The following is a 22,840-nucleotide window of genomic DNA, read 5'->3' as shown; positions in this document are numbered from 1 at the left end:
TAAATGTATTATTTTTTTTCTATAAGAAATTTATATTGTAATTCACTTATTATATTATTAATTATATACCATACATCTAAATATGTATAGATTTGTTTTACTAATGAATATTTCTTAAATTATTTTATATCATATAATTTTTATTTAAGTTCAAATCTGTTGGTGAAATTGATGAAGTTAATAAAATCAATTAATTTCAAATTAAGCTTATAAATTAATAATAAAAAGTGTTTATTAGTTTCTAAAACAATCAGTGTAAAATTATGCTTTAAAGTATTTAACTAAAACTTGAACTACAGTTACTCACACTCCAGTATTGCTTCAGTAAAATTGCTTTATAAAAGCATTAAAGTCAACTAAACCTTGTGTTGTTCTGAACAACAAAGTAGAGAAAAACAATAACTTCGATTCAATTAAGCATCTAAAAACAACTTAATTAAAATTTTCAAAATGTAGCAAATAAAGTGGAATAAATAAGAAAAATTAAAAGTTTAAATGAGAAATTTTAATCTTAATAAAAGATCTAGCAACATCAATAATGAGTTCAGCCATAAGAATAACAACAATAGCTGAAAGCTGGCAATATATGAAGATACCGCAAACGATACCAAAACATTGAAGCTGCAAGCTGTGCAACATAACTGAAGTATTTGCTACCGACACCTGTTCCTGTACAGTTTGCTCCTTTGAAGCAGTTTAGTTGTTGTTTATATTTTTTTATTTTGTTGTTGTTTATGAAAGCTATTGTTTCAACAAAGCAAAAAGCCTTTACCTTACAATTGGAAACTGAGAATTGGAAACGGGCTTATGCGTTATAAGTTTACTTGCCCGGCTGTTTACAAACTTGCCTTTCTGCAGATGGCAGCAAGCCACAACTTGTACAACACGAAAAATTTGTTTAACTATCGGATTTCTTCTACTGTTTCGACTTCATAAAGTAGAAATGCAGGCAATACAATTGTGAAACTTGGCCAGCATTAAAAGTTACTTTTCCCTTACTTACCTCAATTTTATTTGTACAATATTTTATGATGTATTTTTATGCAAAACTTGCATAGATTGCTTGATCAAGATAATGAGCAAAACAATTGTAAGTTGCAATGTAGCCGATGTACAACAATAAACATTTACTCGTAGATACAAATGCCATGAGCTAAAGAGATTTATAACTTAAGCACAATATCAACCAAAATGTACTGAGCTATGAAAAACCAGTATGGAATTATACTTTTGCTCAGCTAGGTTATTACTTGCAAGCTAATAATCTTGCTTTCAAAACCACAAATGTGTGCAAAGGATAATAAAGTAAATCCTTTTTTGCTTTAGTTATTATTTAGTTATTTAATTGTATTCACAGAATTTATATACCAATGATATGAACATGCAATTTCAAATTCTATTGTTTTATTTGCTAAATGAATTATAATATAATAAACTTTTTTTTTATAATAAGACAATTCTATTCTCAACAAAAAAATTACAGTAAAAAATATAAAGAGGTTTTTGAAAAGTAGTGAACTACAACAACAAAAGTTCTTTTTTCTTATTATTTTAATTAATTGAATTTTTGGCTGACCATACAGCTGTTTCGAGTATTGCCAAATATCTACCATACTACAAGCACCAGGAATCGAACTCTTGCCCTGCCAAATGTTAAGGTCAGAGTCAGCGCTCCTTAACCAACTAACCCAAAGCCGTACTTGACTTTTAGGTATGTTCGCACATTTTTCTGGAGTTTATTTTTCTTAATTTGCTGTGAAAGTACTATTAACAAAATCTAATATAAACACAGATCGTAGTTTAGATTAACTTCAAGATTTCAAACTTCTTTTAGATGCGAAGAAACTGTTTTTTGTTCACATGAAACAAAAACTATACACTGTAGTCCATATATTCTAAAACTATATTGAGTTTTTCAAGTTTTTCAATATCATTTTTAACAGACTTTAAAAATCCAAAATGAAAATCCAATAAAATTTTTATTTGAAAAAATTTAAATAATTGTGATAATAATATAAATATGTCAGTATTTTCAATATTTTGTATCGTAATAAAAACAAAAATTTGAAGGTGTACATAATTCACACTCACAAGACATTTATATTCCTTTAAAAGGTTTCATAAATATTGAAACAGAGCAAAAACACATTTTAATTGACATTAAAATTTAATTTGCCATAAACAAAAATCTGACGTAATGCGAATATAATGCGAATTTAAAAGTCGTTAAAGGTGTTGTCAGTTGATTTCGTGAGTCTTGAGTCTTGAGCCTCTTGCCTTGAATTCAATTTCACATTTCGAACAAACAAACAAGATTTTTGACAGAATAATAAATTTAGTGAGGCACTTTCCTTAAATTTATCCAAAAGTATTTTTATTTATTTGCGATTTATGTTTTTATTTTTATATTTTTTAGAGAGAAACCTAACTGGAATGTGCTTGAGAACTTTGTAGTTCAGTTGATAATAAATAGATCCCAAAATTTTTTCGAGAATGTTGGATTTGGATATATAGTAACTAAGTTCAATACTCTCGAAAATTGTTTTATTTTAATTTCTGTATCTTTTTAATTTTGTTCTGTATTTTGATTTTTGTAAACTTGTGTTATATTATATAATTATAACAATAATTAACTTATTAATGAATTAATTTAATAAATATAATATATTCATATATATGCATGTGTATATCGGCTGTAGGCACCATTTTACTACCATACACCTCGTCATAAAAATCTAGATTGCAAATCCAACTATCATGTTCTAATGAATATTGTACATAGTTAGTTTTCAACAATTAATAAAAAATAAATAAGTCATAAGCTAAGTAGTCTGATTTCACCAACCGGGTTAATACAAGTTTATAAACCAATCTCAAGAAAAACGTATTTGTGGTATTAAATAACTGATAAGTGTACTTGTCGTAGTTAAGTACAGTATTTGTATTTAGTACTTTTATTTTGTATTTGGTAATTGTGTTTAGTATTTTAATTTAGTACTTGTTTTTAGTACTTGTATACGGTACATGTACTTAGTAGTTTCATTTTTTAGTTGTATATAGTATTTATTTTTAATATTTTAATTTAGTACTAGAATGCAGTACTTATACTTAGTAATCGTGTCTATTATTTGAATTTATTAATTGTGATTTGTACTTGTATTTAGTACTTATATTTTATTTGTATATAACATATTGTATTTGCATTTAATGTTAGAAGTAATTAACTGCAGTCAATATTTTTATTTTTATTTATAGAGGGTTCGAATAGTAATGAACTAGTATTTTAATTAATTAACTTTTTGGCTAATCATATAGCTGTACTGCATAATACCTTAACTGTTGTTGGAATTATTTCTTATATATAATTATGCGCACATAATTTTTTGAGACTGCAAGTACCAGAAATCGAACTAGTGTCCTGCCAAATTTGAAGCTTAGAGTCAGCGTTCGTAAGCCAACTGACACAAGACCATACTCGACTTGTTTGTTCGAAGTTGCAAATACAATAGGTTATATTTAGTAAAAGAGGCAGTACAGTCATAACACGTTAAATTAAATACTTAATAATTTTGTACATGTTTTTTAAATTTTACTTACATTTAGTACTACTGTACTAAATTTTGAAATTTCTAGAGATTGAATTTTTAAATGATTTTTCTGATAATTAGCCGATATAAATACTATAGCCCTATTGTTACTTAAAGCAATCACTCTCTAGTGATGAAAGAGTTACCCACAATTTGTGGGTAAGTGGTTTATTTATGAATTTTGAGAATTTTTTTTAGTTCAAATTCATAAAACTGTTGAGGTAACATTATATATTAAGATGGCAGATCTGTTTGTAGGGATTTGTAATACTCGTATGCAGTTTCTGGAAGAAATAAGATTGATCAGTTCTATTGAGAAACTTTTCTACGCTTTACTTTTCAAATTTTGAAACCAATTTAGTTTTCAATTTGTCAATTATACTCGTATGAAGCTTTCAATTAGATATTTTAATTACATAACAATTTACCAATTTTGGATAGTATATACTTTCATACGGTTTTGCTATGCTATACATTGATACAAATAAAATATCCAATCAATTTCCTAAAATAGATGCCTATAAATCTATAAGTATGTGTAATCTGACATTCTCAATGTTAATCTGTTCGATGTTGATCTCAAAGATTTTCCTCTTTAAATTTATGTATGTCCTCAAACTTTATTTCCTTTTAGGCAAGTAAATTTTAATAATATTTAGGTTTGATGGCTTACACATGCTAAAAAAATAAATTTATTTAAATTGAAGTTATATGCACCTAAAATTACAGGAAATTGAAATTGAAAATGCCTTTTGGGATTTTGGTGCCTCTGGATTGTTTTATTTTTTATTACCCTTTTTTAATGTTTCATTCGTAGTTCGAGGGCAACAAAACGCATAAACTAAAAATGAACTGACTTAATTTTTATTTTTGCAAGTTTTTTACTGTTTTGCATTGTTTTCTGTGCGCTGCAAAAATGATAAAAACAATGGATGCAGTGTGTCCGGACTGGTCCGGATGGAAACGCTGCAAAATACTGCAATACACACTGCGTCAAAGGAGGATGAAAAGTAAAGATGGCGTATCAGATGATATATTGTGCAGCATACGTCTGTATATAGAATTGCATTTTAAGTATCAAAGAGGAATGAGCGGTGCGAAAGGGTTCGGACATATACAATAGCATAAACGTAGCAAAGCCACAAGGCGACAACATGGTTGTCCCACTGAAATGTCAACAGTGCTAAACTTTAAAAGTAAAGTAAAATCCAACCAACTTAACAATGAACTGACAAAGCAACCGCAACAAAGCCATAAAGACGACATACATTTCCACACATAGATAAACCAATGTGAATTAAACATATTTCAGTGAAAAAATATAGGCATACACCGATTATGCAAGAGGTACTATTTGCGGTTATGAAGTCTGAATAATACTGTTGCGTATAAACACTGTTTAGTTCTAAACATTATTAAAATAACTGCATCCAAAGAGTTATTAAATATACTCGTATGTATATAGCAAACGAATAGAGCTTTTGTAATGAACTTAATGTTCCAACTAAAAAGTGTAGTGGATTGTAAAAGAAAACTTTATGCAGCATATTGCATTCGCAATTCGTTGCAAATTCAATTGAATCGAGTTGAATTCAATGGAAGAGTTTAAAGTGCCTTGCGCGCGGCCATAATTAAAACACAATAAGTTCATGTGACAGTGGAGAGCGGCAACTGACACAACAAATTGCGAAATAAAAACTGAAATGAATAAAAAACGTCAAAATAATTTTTAATAAATTTACTTAAGTGATCAAGCGACAACGTTGTCGTTTGTATCTTCTCGTATCTGCAACATATCGCATTATATCTGTAACGCACAAGCGTTGTGCGGTCCGCTTGATTCGTCAACGTTTTTGCCACAGTGGCTTCACATATCTTTGATTAAAAGGGAGCTGACATGCCCTCAGCATGCACATTTTCAATAGAGTCTTAATTGTGCGCATCGGCGTAAGTGATGCAATATGCAACATGTGTCACCTCGCACATGCATCAGCAGTCTTGGTCCGAGTATTCGTACGAATATTTTTTGCAAAAGTATCTAAGCTCACGAACTGGCATCTAAGTTTGCAATTGAATGCGTTGAAGTGTGCTTACGTCATTTTATTTATTTATGTGTTTTTTGTTCATTGTCAACCTAAAACCCCAATTGATGCACATATAAAACCAAAATTTATTCTACGTTTCGTTCGTTTTGTTTAATTTTTAATTGAGTCTCTGTGGAATTTAAATTTCAGCCGCGCAAATCGCTTTTTTTTTAAAGCTAAAATGGTTAAATTGGTTCCATTTAGTCAATTATTTTTCATTGTGCTCGTGCTGAAAGCATTCACATTTGCTCGGGCTTCTATAAAATATACGGGCTTTGTGCAAATTTGTGGGTCGTGAATTTAAGCCAGTATTTCTTTCTGTTTGTTAATACTTGGAACTTCCTTTTTGGTGGTTATGATTAATGAAATTTTTAAATATTAAGAGTAATTGGTACGCGACGAAATATATTCTTGATAGAAATCAATTTAATATAAACTGAGTATTTATTTTTAAATATAATAATTTAAGTATACTTTGAAGTATTAATGAAACAATTCTTTTTTATTTTAGTACCGGCAAATTGATCAATATTAAATAATATTTTGACTATAGTCTATAGTCATCTTTAGGGTACAAAATGGTAACTTTATCCCGTACACAAATATAAAAAAATACAAAAAAAAAATTATTGTTTTTTGAAATAAGGATACAAAAATTTAAATTTTTTTTTAAATAAATTAAATTAAAATAAAAAAATTTATTTTAATTGCCTCCAGATAAATTTATTTACTATAATATTGGATAAGTAAAAGATCTCATGTCAATACTAGTTTACAACTTGTAAAAAAACATCGTATAAGTCGTTCCGCCTTATTATATACTCCAAAATTATAGACATTGACAACTAATGAGAAATGATCTTTATGAGTTATTGAACAGCAAACTCATTAAAACAGAATGCAATAATTTTATTTACTTCAATGTTTAATGATGAATGTCGCTCTCGATGTCATGATAAGCTCTACGAGTATGAACTTATAGTAGCTCAGTCAAGCGGGAAAAGATCCAGTTACACTCCAAAATTTATTATTCAAAAATTTCGTAAGAAAAAACAGAGTTTGAAACTCTAAAGTTCGAAAACTATTTCGAAAACATTTTCGATAATTGAAAAGTTTTTGTATATAAGATTTGCAATTCTTAATGACCATTTACCTATTTCGAGTATTGCCAAGTACTCATCATCAGTTGTCTTGAGATTATTTTTTGTATACGTAAATAATTGTTTGAGACTGCAAGTACTAGGGATTGAACTCCTGGAATTTTGATTTTAATAAAACAAAAATTGAATGTGTCCATATTTCAAAATTTAATTAATTTCAGACATTTTTATGGTTTCAGGAAATACAATTCAACTAAAATCAATTTCAATGTAAGCCATTTTAATTCGCTTACTCATGTAGTCAATGTTCAACTTAGTTGATATATATATTTTTAATAAATAGCAAGGAAATATACAGATGACAACTGGCTTACGCATGCAATAAGTATTCAAATGAACAGTTATCATATACAGGTACCAGCCGACTTACAAAGTATTTAAATTGACTTATATATTTATGTAGATTTGAATTAACAGTAGCCAAAGAGATAGTTAGTTGCATGAAATAAACGAAGAGAAAGTAAACTAATAAAAGTGCCAACCAATTTGTAAAAATAGAAGAAAAAGAAAATTATTAAGAAAAAAATCTTGTTGAAAATCTACGTATAAATATTTAAAGTATTAGAAAGTAGATAAAATATGAAATAAAACATAGAGTAAAGTAATAAAAACATGATGAGATAAAAAATTGAAATTGGAATGAAATAAAAAAAATGTATCTGATTTAAGTGTTTTCCATAATACACATCAATTATTATTAATACTTAATGTATTATTTTATGGTCATTTCAAATTATGCGGTTTCAATAGCAATAAAATTCATATAGATTTATAATTATATGTGCATTAAATTTTAAAATATTACCATTTATAAATACTAAAAACCGAATCTGATTTTCTTCGTAAACTATATGAAAATTATTTAATAGTAGTAAATCATAAAAAAAATTTTACACTTATTATTTAAATGGCCACAATATTCAATGTATCTATGTGTCCATAGGCAAATTACTAATTTGCTTAAAATTATTTTTACTACTGCTACTCTTTGAGTGATAAAGCGTGATTTCAAAATTTCACTCAAAATTAGTACGAAACGACAGATCGGCACACCTAAAATTATTACATGAACCGCATCGAATGGACCGATAAATCACATAAAGCCAAGTGAATACGTATATACCATGTTACCTAGTGGATTAGTTGCCTGTAACGTAAGAGTGTAAATCATATAAATATTAATTGACAGTGCAGTTGGGTAGAAAGATAAGAGCAACTAGTAACTATAAAAACTGCAATTACAAAAAAAAAAATCAAAAAAAAAAATTAAAAATAAAATGCTAGAAAAAAGCAAAAAAATATATAAAATCAACATAACAAGCTCGACGAAGATTTGGAAAATAGTTAACGGAAATTGTTGTGACCACATGAAAAAAATAAAAGAAGTCGATACATTCAAATACTGCATTCAGGCTGCACTTATTGTAACTGCAGTCTTTGCCTTTGGTCGTATAAGTTACCAGCAATGTTGGCCAAACCAAAACAATTTGAACATTTAAGCTGAATTTTATTTTTATATTTTTATTTTTCGGTTTTACCTTGGCTTGGGTATACGTAAAATTTACGACAACAAGTTAACAAATTTTTAACCTACGAGTCAAATGCAGCAAACTAGGAGTGAATTATGTTTGCGGCTTAAACAATTGAAATAAATTGCACCACCACCGACGACCCATCGACCAGGCAAAGTAAATAGTGACTTTTGGGGATTTTGTCGCGTTGTTGAAATTTATTTAAAAATTTGTTACGACCAATTCTGCCAAGAAAAGGTACAAGTACTGGTACCTTAGATTAGGTATATTTATACGCTTGGTCAACAAACGATTCTTGATGGCGTTATGTTTTCTTTATTTTTGAATGGAAAAATTGATAAGAACAAAAATGCAAAACAACAAACTAAAATAAAAATACAAAACTTAAAAAAAGTACGGTTACATACAAGTTTGAAAACAATTGCAACTTACTAAAAACAATAGATACATTAACCGACTAAATTCATTCCAATCAAAGCAAAACTTTGGTAATATAAGTTTTTGTTTAGTTTTGCTTGGCAGATACTTTGTGCAACGTGCGCGTTGTTTAAAATGTTAAATAACTGTTTTAAAGACCCCAAAATGCCGTAATGCAGAAAAGTGAACTGCAAACTGCACATTCCGATTTTATATGCACTTTTTGTCTAATTTAAAAGTGCCACAATGCAAATCTGACTAAAAAATTTCATTGAACTCGTAAATTTTTTTATATATTTTTTTCTTTTAATGTTGCACCTGGGGTGCGGTTTGACTTTGGCGCACGTAGTACGCCTCTTAGCCAAATTTGATGTTTCTCCTTTAACGAAAACATTTTTTACCTTTTATGACTCGACTTTAATAGCTTTGCAGCTGTGTTAACCAAGAAAAAAATAAAGAAAAACTGAAAAATGTTTTATCGTGTTGACGCCATGTCCACAAGTTTCCAGTATCGGTTTTTTTTGTTTAAGTGGGCTGTCTTTGAAATACAATTTGCACTTTCTAGTAAATAATTCACTTTAGTGCGTTTATAACAGTTTTCGAATATGTATAATGTGTACTTAATTAGAATTGTCGGAAAGTTGTATGATCCACTCTAGAAGTGATGTTAAAAAATATCAAAAAGCTTTGCAGATGAAATTATCTTTTAAATTCCATTTTAGTCCATTTTAGTATTATAAAAAAATTTTATAAATGTGCAATCAAATAGATGTAATATAAACTTAACGGATCATGTTTGGAAAGAATTAACGTATCCGCCGTGTCCATCAGATGTCATTTCTTTAGAATACCATAAAACATAGTCCATGAAACATGATAGAATAATCATGAAATTTGTCTAAAAATTTACCATATCGAAAGAACCAAACTTCTACAAAGAGGGTTTTTGTAAATTATCTGAAATATAAGCGATTTAAATCGGTTCTTCAAATTAGTTGAGGTTTTATATTATATAGAAATATTTAAACCTTTTGTGTTTAATAAAATGAGATGTTATTGCTAATATGTTACTTTTCTAGACAATTAAACAGTAATTAAATTTAAAGGAATTATTGTAAATGCAATTGCAGAACTTAGAATAGGATAGGATGTTTTTCTCTAGATGTAACTGTTACATACATTATTTAATATCCTTCTCTACACTGTTAACTCATTATTTAGAAATTAGTTCCTGATTATTGTAATTTGGTGTTTAAAATTTAACTAAAATGAAAAAACCAATTATGCACACTTTAAGTAATTTTAAATGATTTCTTAAAAGCTCACTTGTTTGTCAAAAAAGATCAGTTAAGAAAACAATAATAAACGGCATAAGTATTCTGTTGTTAGCCACTTAAAGTGTTACCACTTTTTAGCCTTGGGCTTTACGAGAATACGAAAAGATTGCAAACAACAACGAGACAACAAACAAAGTCGGAAAGTCCACAACGGACTACAACGTTCTGAAGGTGCAGATACTCAAATAAATATAAAATAAAAAAAAACTATTTTAACTGAAATTTTGACATTCGATGACTTAAATCGTGTTCTGCTACCAAAACTCTTTAATGTTACAACAACAACAACAACAACAACAACAACACATAATAAGAGCACTAATAATATTTACAAAACCAACGGCAACAGCAGCAACAAGAAGTTCACTCCATTGACATAGAAAAATTATTAAAGACACAACATAGCCCGCTTTTTACTTCTTGTTATTTTGGTGCTATTCCGGATTGCATGGAGCGTGGCGTGAAGATTTCGTCGTACTTGTAGTCTCGTAGTCTGTGTGGTTAAGCTTCAAATATACATACTTAAGAGTATTGAATACTAAATGAGCATGTCTGTCTGCGATTTTCAGGTCTCGCTATTGATGTATACAACGTACATTGACTTTCGAGTATTGTAAAAGCAATCAATTGAGTTGTAAAATAATTTTGTCAATAAAAAGCGAATAAATTTGCCAGAAGCGTTACCGTTTTCTTTTCATTTTTGACACATTTTCTAATAAATTAAATGACGGCCAGTTAACATTTTGTGCGCCAGTATATTTCGCCTTACAAGATGCAAATCAAAAATTTTAGATACAAGTATGGAAACGATGGCAGTTGACAGTCGGCTATTGAAGATGTTCACAGTTCACAGTGCTGGCTTGCTGGTTTGCTAGTTCTGCGCTTCCGTTTTAATTAAATCTAGTAAATAAGTTAAGACGGTGGTTTTATGTTTGCATGTTTGTTTAAATTTGAATTTAAGTTGGTAATAAAATTATATGAATATTTGAAACAATTATGGTAGGTTCAAAATCAGCGAAGCATTAATGCTCGAAAGATTTCTTGTAAGAAGTTGGCTGAGTTCTTGTTCTTCTGCTGGTTTGTGTGGGAATTTTCTTATCTGATTGAATGAATATTCTTGTAAGAAATATTTAATTGTCTATTCATGTACAAGTGAGTGATTTTTACCTTAGGTACAAATATTTAAATTAACATGGACTTAAGACTTTCTCATGATTTGTTTGAGTTTTGGATTGGGAAGAGTTTACTTAAATGAGACGACGAAATATAGGGGAGTATTTTGATTAAGATTAATTAAGAATATGTACAAGTAGAGGAATTGAAATAAAAAGTTTAAATATATTATAATAACAATTTTGCGTTTATGAAAATAATAATAATTGTTTTTACTTTTCTTTTATTTTTAGACTTGGTTCTTTACTGACACAGATGATTATTACTACCAAGAAAAAACAAGTAAGTTATAAACAAGTGAAACAGTTTATTATATTTTGTTTTATTATTATTTAATTCTACATTCGAATCATTTTCATTATTTCAAAAATAAATACGAAACTTAATTTTGAGAGGTGACGAGTAATAAATAGGGATTATAATATGTAGGATTATAAATTGATTTCGGGCTATAATATTAAAAGTGTGGCCCAAATTGTTGATATTACTCTCAAGCTTATTTGTAAAAGAATGTCAAAGTTGTCCAATTTACACCAGTAATATTTGTGCATACATTAATTTGTATTTTTATATATGGATGTGTTCAACTTATATGATATAAGTGCGAGAGATAATTTTGTAGTTCAAGAAACGAAAAAAATTGTATAAGAGGTGAATATTCAGTATATCAGAGGTACAGGGTATTAAAGGAAAGTGTACCTCTAAAAAATATGCAACCATATAAATGATTATGTTTACAATATTAATTATCTTATAAATACCACTCTAATAACTATTTTATTAAGTATGTTTTAATCCTTTACCTTGTTTTTAACTAGGGTCGATATAGAGAACACAGGAGATAACAATTGACTTTTTCAAAATTTTCAATCATTTCTGCGAAAAACTATATTATTGACAAAATTTTTGTTAATTTTTTTATTCATTTTTTAAACATTATAATATAAATTTTTCTTCTAAAGAATTTCTCATTTATCATGTGCCTTGTTATTGATCTGTGAAGTGCACTACTGATTAATTTTATAAATAAATGAATAAGAAAATAATAAAATATTTTTTATTTATTTTCTTTATTTCGCACCGGCAACGTTGACTGAAGTTATTATTATAACTTTTGTAAGTATAATAATTAATGAATCAATTAATCAAAATTTACTGGTTGGAATAAAGCCGTCTTTGTAAAATGCAATTGACTAAGAAAATTTGGTATGCAATTTTCGACTTACTTGTACTGCAACTGACTCTATCTTACTTTCAAATCTTTAACAGATGTTATGTCGGTCAACTAAAGTAAATCCTTCACTTTGCCAGACACAAACAAGTTCTAAGGTACGATATCCGGTTACACCGCTGGCCAGTGAGGTGGTCTATTCCTTCTAATCAGCGATAAGGGAAATGATTGCCTATCAATTTTTTCACATCCAGCCTAGAATGATTAGATGCTCAACTGTGCTATAATAAATCAAGCTAAATTTATGTTAAATCTATGTTGAGTAGATTTCTATTTTTTGATGTGTGGGTTTTCAGTATCCCAATCATATTAATTGTGGAAGTTCATAATACTGAATCGTTATTTGTCAAAAATTCTATTGGAAATTTACTATAATACTCACATTTTCATAGTCCATCTACCAAATTAGTCATATGACGAAAGTGCAGACAATAAAAAAGTATATAATTTAAGTTAGCAATTTTATATAAATAAGTTAATGATAAATTTTCTAAACTAGTTTGCAAAGTTTTTTTTTTTGAAGTTGAAATACTTCATTAACAGCAATGTTACTAGTTGACATTATTTTTCAAGAATTCTTAGGAGAGAATACTACTTGTGTTCCACATTCATTTAAAAATGTCTGAAAATTCAATAATTAGTTCAACATCAATTTTAAAGAAATCACACAAAAATTATATAAATATTTAACATATAGAATATATGTTAATATAGAAGTCAATGATTAATCTCAATTTAAACATTTTTTTAGACTGAGCTATAATCATAAGAATTCTTTTTTTTTACTTAAAAAACAAATTACTCAAATTTAAATATCAAAATGAATTCATTCTTCATTATATTTAGATTCTTTTGCACTACCTAAACTTATACGGTTTGTTTGCCGCATGTACTCGTACTCGTATTTCAATTTGATTTTGCCGCCATTGCAAATCCATAAATTTCAATCATAAATCAAAGTAATCTAAAACTTCAAAACCTTTATATACTTTATTGTTCATTTTAGTCAGAAATCTTTTGTATTTTGCATTTCATTGTCTGGGCTGTCCGTTTACTTGTACATCAATGATTGCCAGCGCCAAAATATAGCATTTTTATCTGTTTTCATACATTTTTTCTTCACTTAGAGTTTTTGGCTTCTCTAAAAACACAAAATATGTAAAAAAAAGCGCTGATTGCTTTCTAAAATTTAGCGTCATTATATGCCGAAATGAAAAAAAAATGAATCAAGGAACCAGCAGCACACGGCAAACATACGTGAACCTGAGCTAACGATAAAAACCCAATTTAGTTTCACATCAATCTACTCCGCCCACTTGACCGCCTAATTCTGGCCACTGTCTGTCTTGTATGTAGTGCTGCTGCAGCCACTTTTAGCTGTTCGTATGCCAGTTTTTGTGCTCCTCTCATGTGTTCGTCTAAACTTTTGTCTCACAGTCCCACTTATATACTACTTGTATGTCGATTTGTCGGTCTGTTCTTCAGTCAGTAGTTCAATTTAGTTTTCATATGTTTGTGCGTGTTTATCAGTGCGTTTTATTATTATTATACTTTTAAAAAAAATAACCATAAAAGCATAAAAATTTTCAAAATCCTTTTTTAACAGTTTTGTCTGTTAAACGTTACCCTCTGAGGCATATACGCATGCGCACAATTTTCAATCCTTTCCTTTAACCATACTTTGCTCTTGACGATATTGTTTTTGTTGCTGTAGTTGCTGTAGTTCTCGCTTCAGTAGTGGTTCTCGTAAAACAAAAAGTACAACAAAGTTTCCTTGGTTTGCCCGCATTTTTAATTGAATTGCAAAGTTGTTTCAGTAAACCCAAACAAACAAAACAATATCCAGAGAATACATATATTGAAAATCCCTTTGTTTACGATTTTTTCACTAAACTTATATGCATTTCATTTAAAATTTTAATTAAAGTACAGAAGTCGAAATAAGCAATTCAAGCAGTAAAAAAAAATACACGTCAAGGATTGTTTATAATACTGAAAATCTATATAGAAAGGTTTTCCATATTTATTTATATAATACAACTGAAAATCAATTTACCAATTATAAGTGGGCTATAATGTTTGGTAATATAAAATATATAAAAGCATCCGTCAGTTTTTGTCACTAGATATACCCTTTGATATACTATATGATACTATAAGATGCCATAAATCTATACTCCTGTTAGTATCATCAATGCTGCCGTTGTTGATTATATTTTTTTTTTCTTATTCCACTTTTAAATAAAGAGTATTCACTTCAGTTGAGTGTAAATGCAAAAATTAGGTATAAAAGAACAACAATAATGAAGTTTTCTTGAGTTCCATAGGAGTTTCTTGTATACAAAACTAATTTAAGTGGATAGTGCAAAATAGTAAATTGTGTGTCATAAGTAAATTACTAAAAACAGGAGTTTTGGAAAGTTAATATTCAATTGAAACAGAATAATTTATATAAAAGATACATCAACAATATAATACATCTAATGATATAATAATGATTTTATGAGAAAGTATTTAATGGCATGAATGTTTTGCATGCGCTCAACAGTGACAAAGCAGATGTGAAACAACTTTTTTCGTTTCAGCTGATATTAAAGTGGAAATTCAGAAATCCAATATTTTAACGAAGATTATAATCATAACGTTAGATGTTTAACTATTTAAGGCTGAACAACTAAACTATCTGATCAATTACTCACATATTATTGAGCATTCTAATTTGCATTTAATTGTTCTTTATAGGAAGAATTCAAAAATATTGTATGATGCGCAGATCGTTTAAATATGTTGAATGTGTTTCTAAAAAGTATTGTCTGGTTAGCTTATTCGGTCTGTAGAGAAAAAACTTATTGCATTCACGTTCAAAAAATAGCCAAAAATAGACCATGGTTATGTTATTCTGATCTTTAAAACTCTAAAGCAGCTTGATTGTCTAATAATGTCATTCAAGATAAGTATATCAATTTAAGATGAACTGTAATTTTTATAATAGCATTACTTTTTGCTTAAAATTATTTTTATTTTCACCATATTCTTGGTGGATGATTACTGTTAGTAAGAGCATGTTGGATAAAATATTATTATTATGTATATATTATATAATAAATAATAATACATACCTACGTCTGATTTTGGTTCACTATAAAATTGTTTAGAGCTCATTTATTCGTTTTGTTGTGTGTATCTACTAAAATGTGTAAAAACACTAAGTCCGGTGGTCGACAATTTAAAGACTCTCTGTAGGCTTGGTTATATAAATCTGTGATTTACATAAGCAAGTAAATGACAAATTTCTCACAGTCGAGACTGTGAGAGCTTTGAGCATTTATTACATTATTCTCATATATTTTGATTTTTCTCAAATTTATTTCATATATATACTTCTTATATAAATATGGTCAACTTTTCGAAGTTTATTTGGGTTCTCTTTTAGAGCGTAGTATTTAGCAATTAATTTTAATATAATTTATAATAATTTATCTTTTTACTACATATTATTAAAAATTCTGGAAAAAAAAGTATTTTTTTGTAGTTTTCGTGACTATAAGTTAATTTTTAAATCCTTTAAAAAATCCACCACAATGTTTCTTAATTATTTAAATTTATTTGGAAGTTTTTATATTTGTGCCACTGTATTGCAAGTTCAAGTACGCTTGCTTGAAGGCGTTCGTTAACACATTGTTTGCAAAATACTGAAAACAGCAATAAATAAAAAAAAATAAATAAAGGAATAAAAAATGCATTAACATATTCGCACGTTTATTTATACTGGAGCATAGAAACAAGATAGCAAAGTTTCTTCACAAGTAGTTCTTTTGCAGACTGAAAAGAAAAACAAGAACAAGCAGAAGAGACACAGTCTATAGGCCTTGTTCTCTGGCCTTTGTTTGAAATTAATGTCTGGTCACTATCAATCAGTTTTGACAGTTTTAAGTGGATTTTTATGAAAATTGAGTTTCAATATAAACTTTGATTTCAAATTGCTTTTTGCTGAATTTTTCCCCACATGCAACTAACTAAAACACTTTTGTTTTCACTACTAAAATCGTATATCTTACGTGTTGTACTTATGTTACACATAATTTTAAAAAATTTAAACAATATAAAACAAAAGATATTGGAATCAAGGGCTACGAAAAAGATTTATGTTACTTCATACGAAAGGGTCTGTTATGTAGAAACAATTTAAATTGTCTGTTATATTTAAATCTGTTAATTAACTTAAACTCTATAAAATGCAAATCTAAATGATTTGATCTGTTACCTTTTCCAAAGCTTTTATTACTTTTTAATGAAACTTTTTTCTTGATTTTCAAAGAAACAATTTAACTAATTTGGGTAAATGATTTCGTTACTTAATAAAAACGTCATTCATCAATAAATGTTGCCTGTTAAATACCAATTCGTAGAGCTAAGACGCGAGCATCGGGCAACCTATTTTACCTAGATAAATCGCATTTAATCGAATCATGGAAACAAACAAATAAATAATACATTTTTTTTATATTTACGAAAAAGTTCGATTAGCATCACACCTTGGTTGGTGGCTAGGTAGATAGGTGAGTGTATCCGTGGAACCGGTGGCTTCAACATTGAGTTTGTTTTTGGCTTCATTTTGGTTTCTGTTTGTTTTTATTTACCGCATTTTTAATGAACTGACATCAATCATTGTTGCTCATTTGTGGAATTTACGGATTTTGGAAAACATTTAATTCCCTTTTATGTGACTTTAAAAATTCAGTTTTGTGGTCGAAATTGTTGTTGTAGCTGCTTTATTGTTTGAGTTGTCATTAAATTATTTCATTCCTTAATGCGATTTAGGGCATTTTAATACTTTTGGACAGTGAATGAATATTCTTAACAAAATTAATCCGTCGTTCAAAGCCTATTTTAACTTAAGAGCAGTGAAAAGTTATATTATGTGCCTACTTCTCTGGTCTGTTCCAGAATCTCGGTTAAGCTACTGTTATGTAGTGTTAACAATATTGAGTTTAACAGTTTGTTAAGTTTACAGTTTAGATTTTAATGTTAAGTAAAATTAATTTAACTTATATTGTATTTGGAAAGTGTTGGAGACAAATAGTTGTAGCGTACATCAGACGCGAAATATTGAAAAGTGAAACAAAATTTAAAAAAAACTGAATTGTTTTCAGCATAGAAAACAATAACACAGAAATAGTGATGAGTTTTCCTTAAACAAAACATTTTAAAAATGGATTTTAATATGTTAAATAATTGTCATAGCATTGAAAAATTACGAATTAATGAATTAAAAATCAGTATAACGAATTATCCAATGTGCAAATAAATAATTGATAAGCCTTTGTCATTGACTAATCATTTATTATATAAAATAGTTAAAGACTTGCTGACTAATGCAGAAGAACATTACGAAAATATATGAAAGAAAGTCCATCTCTAAAATAATACCGGAAATACCTTACAAATAAGCCCAATAATAATCTAGTGCAAAAAAAACGTATTGGACCAAAAATTTGATTTTATAAGACTTACATATATGAAGAAACTATATTAATAAGAAATTAATATAAATAATATATTATAAGAAATATATTTATATATATTTAGTTAAAAAAAAAATATTATTTTAAAAATAACTGAAACAAAATGAACTAATCTACTAAAACCTGTATTTGTTTTATCCAATCTTAATTTAACGACCTTTATGATTTAGGGAATAGGTGGTTCGTTCAATTGAACGCTTACTGTAATAATATCGAATTATTAGGGCTTCAACGCCGATTGGAATTGAAAAAAAGTTCGTTAAAAAACAAAATTAAATATTAAGAGTCAGAGATATATTTTGAGACTACAGTTTTAAGCTATAGTAGATTATTCTATTGTAGTACCTTTACAGCTGTAACGCTGTACCGATTTATTAGTGAGAGGCGGTTGAAATTCTTTATATCATATCGTATCGTCAAATATATATAACGTTTAAAATTCAATGTTAAACTGCGGTATTTATTATATAATCTAAATTATATTGAGCACTGACTGCGTGTAAGTATGTAGAAAAGGAAGTTATTTTATCATATCAATCCAGCTTAATAACGCAACTTTGTTATTTTAGAATGAATTTACTATTTATTGCAATGTTGTTACAATAGATGTGTAGTGTGTTGCTAGTATTGTTGTTTTTTTTTCAATTGTGTCTTTTTTAAATATATATCTATAAGTTAGACAATTTTGTTGTAAGGACATTATCAAAGACTAAACGCCTCTAAACCACTTTTATTGAAAAATTTCTATTCATTTAGGTAATCGACTGTGAAATGTATCCCACCCTTATAGAATATTGAGTCGTTCAGTTGAAATTATAAAAATATATTTTTAAGCTCAGCATATCTGTTTAACACAAACATTTATCTTATTTGTTTAAAGAGTGTGTAGTGCGATGTTCGCACAATTCTACTATATCAAAGTTCTATATTTGTCTACTTTAGTAAGTGATTCCGACAAATTTTTATAAATATTTTTTTTATATTATATTATTTATTTATTTCTAAATTCAAAGTTTTACTCTAAATTTATATCAGAACTTATTAAAGTTAATTACGATTTTCGATATTAGAATATATTGTATTATATATATGAATTTATGTACCACAATTAAGTGTAATATTCAGCTTTTTAGAATGACGCATTTATTTTTGTAAGATTTATTTACATGCAAATTAGTGGAATTTTATTATAGACAAATAATTGTGGCAAGATAATATACAAAGTTATCTTATTCTAGTACCTGTAATAATACAAACAAAATTTATAGTACATAATTTTAAATAATTGAATTGTAAAAAAAACTGTATTTATTAATGTTCAAGGTAACCAGATCATAGTTACTAATCTGAGTACGTCGATATACAGTGAAATACGTTTGAATAGTTTTAGCATATGCAAGTTGTAAATTAAAACTTAATAAAAGTTTGTAACTAATATAAATTTATATCATTATTAAATTGTGTTGAATTTACTTACACTTGACTTGTTCTGTGTTCAAAAGTCGTAAGCTTCAGAACTTGCTCTGATTATTTTTATATCTTAACATTGAATTTGCGTAGTAAGTTCAATTAAAAATTTTAAGTTTAAAATAAAAATTCAATTTTAAAGAAATATGCATACATAGTCTTTATAATAAAAAAATTATTTACCAACAATATGTTTAAACTGGTATTAATAAGTAAAGCTTAACCAAATAGAAGGCGTTGGTAGTAAGAAAAACAAAAACATAAAAATAGTTCAAATCTGGATATTTTAGGTGCAGCAATAAATGAAATCGTGAGATACCATAAATTATAATGTAAATATAAATGGTTATCTATATATCAAAGTATAATTATATGTATGTATATATTAAATGTGGTTTAATATGTGGTGATATGGAAAAACATGTTTTCAACTCAATAAAATAATTATTATATTCAGATTACTTTCCATTTTCAAAACTAGTTCAAAGTTGAGTTGAAATATACAATATTAATTGATTTATTAGTATTTAAAATTTTTATAGACGTCTTGCAATAAAACTTAAATAAAATTACTAATTAATGTTAATTAACTTTAAGTTAGTTAGTAGAACTATTAACTATGTTATTATTAATACTGCCAATTTATGCAAAAAATTTACTTAGTAGATTCAATTATGTCAATATATAGAATTCTTGTTTTAAGTAAAATATTTTATTAAGATATTTTTTTTTAGTTTCCAGTAATATAATTTTCTCAGGCACAAAACAGCAAACTCTGTTGGACGTATTTTTAATCTGCAAAATGTTTTATATGGTACCTGTTTTGACTGAAAACAAAATCACTTTTTCCTTTCATTTTGATTTATTTGTATCTACGAGTACTTTATGAAAGTAGTACTTTTAGTAATGTATGACTTCCTGTAGAAAAATGGAATGGATTTTAATTACTTTAAAATTTGAAATAATTTAAACATATATTTAGATGTCCATGCCAATTTAAAATGAATGGGTTAAAATTGTTCGATTTGCTACGCCTCAAACTTTCCAATATTTAAAAGCTATTAAATGAGTTCTTTTCAACATCGTAAGGTTGTCTTCGTAAGGTTGTATATTGTGTTTTTTAAACACAGAATAAAAGTTCTTGTTTTGAATTGTCAATATCAGAAAAAAAAGAACTACCAAATGTCATCATAATTTGGTTTCTAATTGTAAAGTAACAGTTAATGTTTCATTTGGCTGTTATTATGTTATTGGGTTTTAAAATTACAGAATTACCCGGACTAGAGTTACTGCTGATTATTTAAAAAAATATATATGTATATAATTTTTTAAATATATTAAAATTTAATAAATTTAGCAAATTATAATAAAAATATAATTCGAACAAATTGCTTTGTTATTATTATTAAGTTAGGATATTTCACCCTACGTCGTTGAAGATCTATTGTTCAACTTGCAATAATTCAGAGTATTTTTCTCAATGCTCCATAACTTAAAAGGTCCACAACTCCAAATATTTTCCTAATTTATTCATCAGTGTCGGGCAACCTCTCAGCATGTGTTGTACGTTCCGATTTTTTTCCCTTTAAATTCAACATAGCTACAAAGATCCACACATTCAAAGTTTTTTATAAGTGACTATTTAACGTACAGTCCGCTATAACCATTCTTAAGTTATTTGTATTTAGTTGTATATAATTCTGGATTAGCTTAATGGTCCGCGGTATTGATTGTGATCACCCTGATAAATTGGCTCAGTACGGTAATCTATATCTCTTAATTTTCTTCGAAATAATTACCTTTTTCTAAATTACAGAATGAATCTCTGGGCTTGCAAACAACAAAACTGTTCTTTTTTCATCATGTTTGTCTGTCATTTCGGTGTCAAAAATACCACAGAACCCATATTTCCTATTTTTGTTGTTGTAATAATAAAATAGATATTAGATAATTCGACTACTTATATGTAAAATTATTTATATTATCAGAAACCGTTTTTATGTTACTCGTGATTATTAATTTTCTTTCAGATTCGTTTAAAAGCAGCATCAAGTCTTGTTGAAATAAATTGACATCACTTTTAAAATATGTTAAATGTTTTTTTTAACATATGAAATATAAAAATTGTAGTTACTAAAAATTAATTAATTTAAATAATTAATAATTAATATTAATTATTAAATAATTTTTGTATTATATATTTAAATTAATTTATTATTTATGTATTTAAATTTATTATTAAATGTGAACATTCACAATAAATTGATTTTGAAATATGTTTGCACTAAAACTTAAGATGTAAGAATTTTTGCGAGTAAAACCTAACTCTGAAGATTTTAAAAGCATTGTTGTTGCTTTACACGTTTTCTTTCGTAAGTTGCGAGTCTTTTTTTGCTACTCTGTACGAAAAAAATACGGCTACTATAGACAGCAACGATAATATATTAATTCTAATACTAATATTTTAAAGTTAAAGGATCAAAATTGAATAATTTAAGTAACTAATGACAAAAACGAAATATTATAAAATATTTTTGTTGTAATTAACATAATTACGTAGAAAACATATCTTCTTTCTACCATCCGTTTGGTTCTTTCCTTCATTAGTAAAAAGTGCCGCAAATTGCTTGTTCATAGAAACTTCTTTTTCTCTTCACAAATTGGCAATTTTGATTAATGAGCTTGTAAACTAAAACTAATGAGGAAACATTTTTTTAAAATTGAATTGAAGACAAAACATAAGGTCCAAGAAAAGGATAAGAGCAGAAATTTCAACGGCTTATGCAACGTTTACCGAACTTTGAAATATGTACAGTGGCCAATAACTGGACATATTCGTATTTTTTTTATGTGAAACCACACCGAACGTTTCAGAAAACTAAAGTAAATTGAGAAAAAAAATAATCAAATTGGTATGACTAAAGGAATTTTGATTAGGACCACAACATTGCAAGTGAATTTTAGTTAAACGCGCGTTGGATTTTGAAAAATGTGTTATTCCTTTGGCTCGTTGTTGTGGTCAGTGACTTAAAACCTTAAACCATTAAAGCCTGACTTCTTTACTTGCCCTTGCATCTTTGTCCGTTTAGGTTTCTTTGATTTGCTTCTCTTGTTAAATATGCCAAAAAGTAATTTTAAATATTCTAAAAATGTTTATCCAATTAAGGTGCTACTTTTGTACCTCGATTATGTTTACTCAGCACAGATAGCATTTAATGCGTATTTTGGTGGCTTCTTAAGTGAAGAAATAGATTATGGTTGCATATGAGTAAAATTCGTAAAAAAAAGGATTTTATTATATGTGATTATTTATCATATAAATAGAAT

General features: G+C 27.6%; 1 protein-coding gene across 1 annotated transcript in view; it reads left to right on the top strand.

The window, feature by feature from the left end:
* LOC119672261 (fringe glycosyltransferase) overlaps positions 1-22,840 on the top strand; it is a 76,540-nt gene that overhangs the window by 30,701 nt on the left and 22,999 nt on the right. Inside the window, exon 3 of the mRNA XM_038083271.1 lies at positions 11,524-11,572. Coding sequence (XP_037939199.1) covers positions 11,524-11,572 — 49 coding nt within the window. The remainder of the gene's footprint in view (positions 1-11,523; positions 11,573-22,840) is intronic.

This window comes from Teleopsis dalmanni, chromosome 1 (assembly GCF_002237135.1).
Source record: "Teleopsis dalmanni isolate 2A chromosome 1, ASM223713v2, whole genome shotgun sequence".
In the NCBI taxonomy this organism is placed as follows: Eukaryota; Metazoa; Arthropoda; class Insecta; order Diptera; family Diopsidae; genus Teleopsis; species Teleopsis dalmanni.
This window is presented reverse-complemented; position numbering and strand designations above follow the sequence as displayed.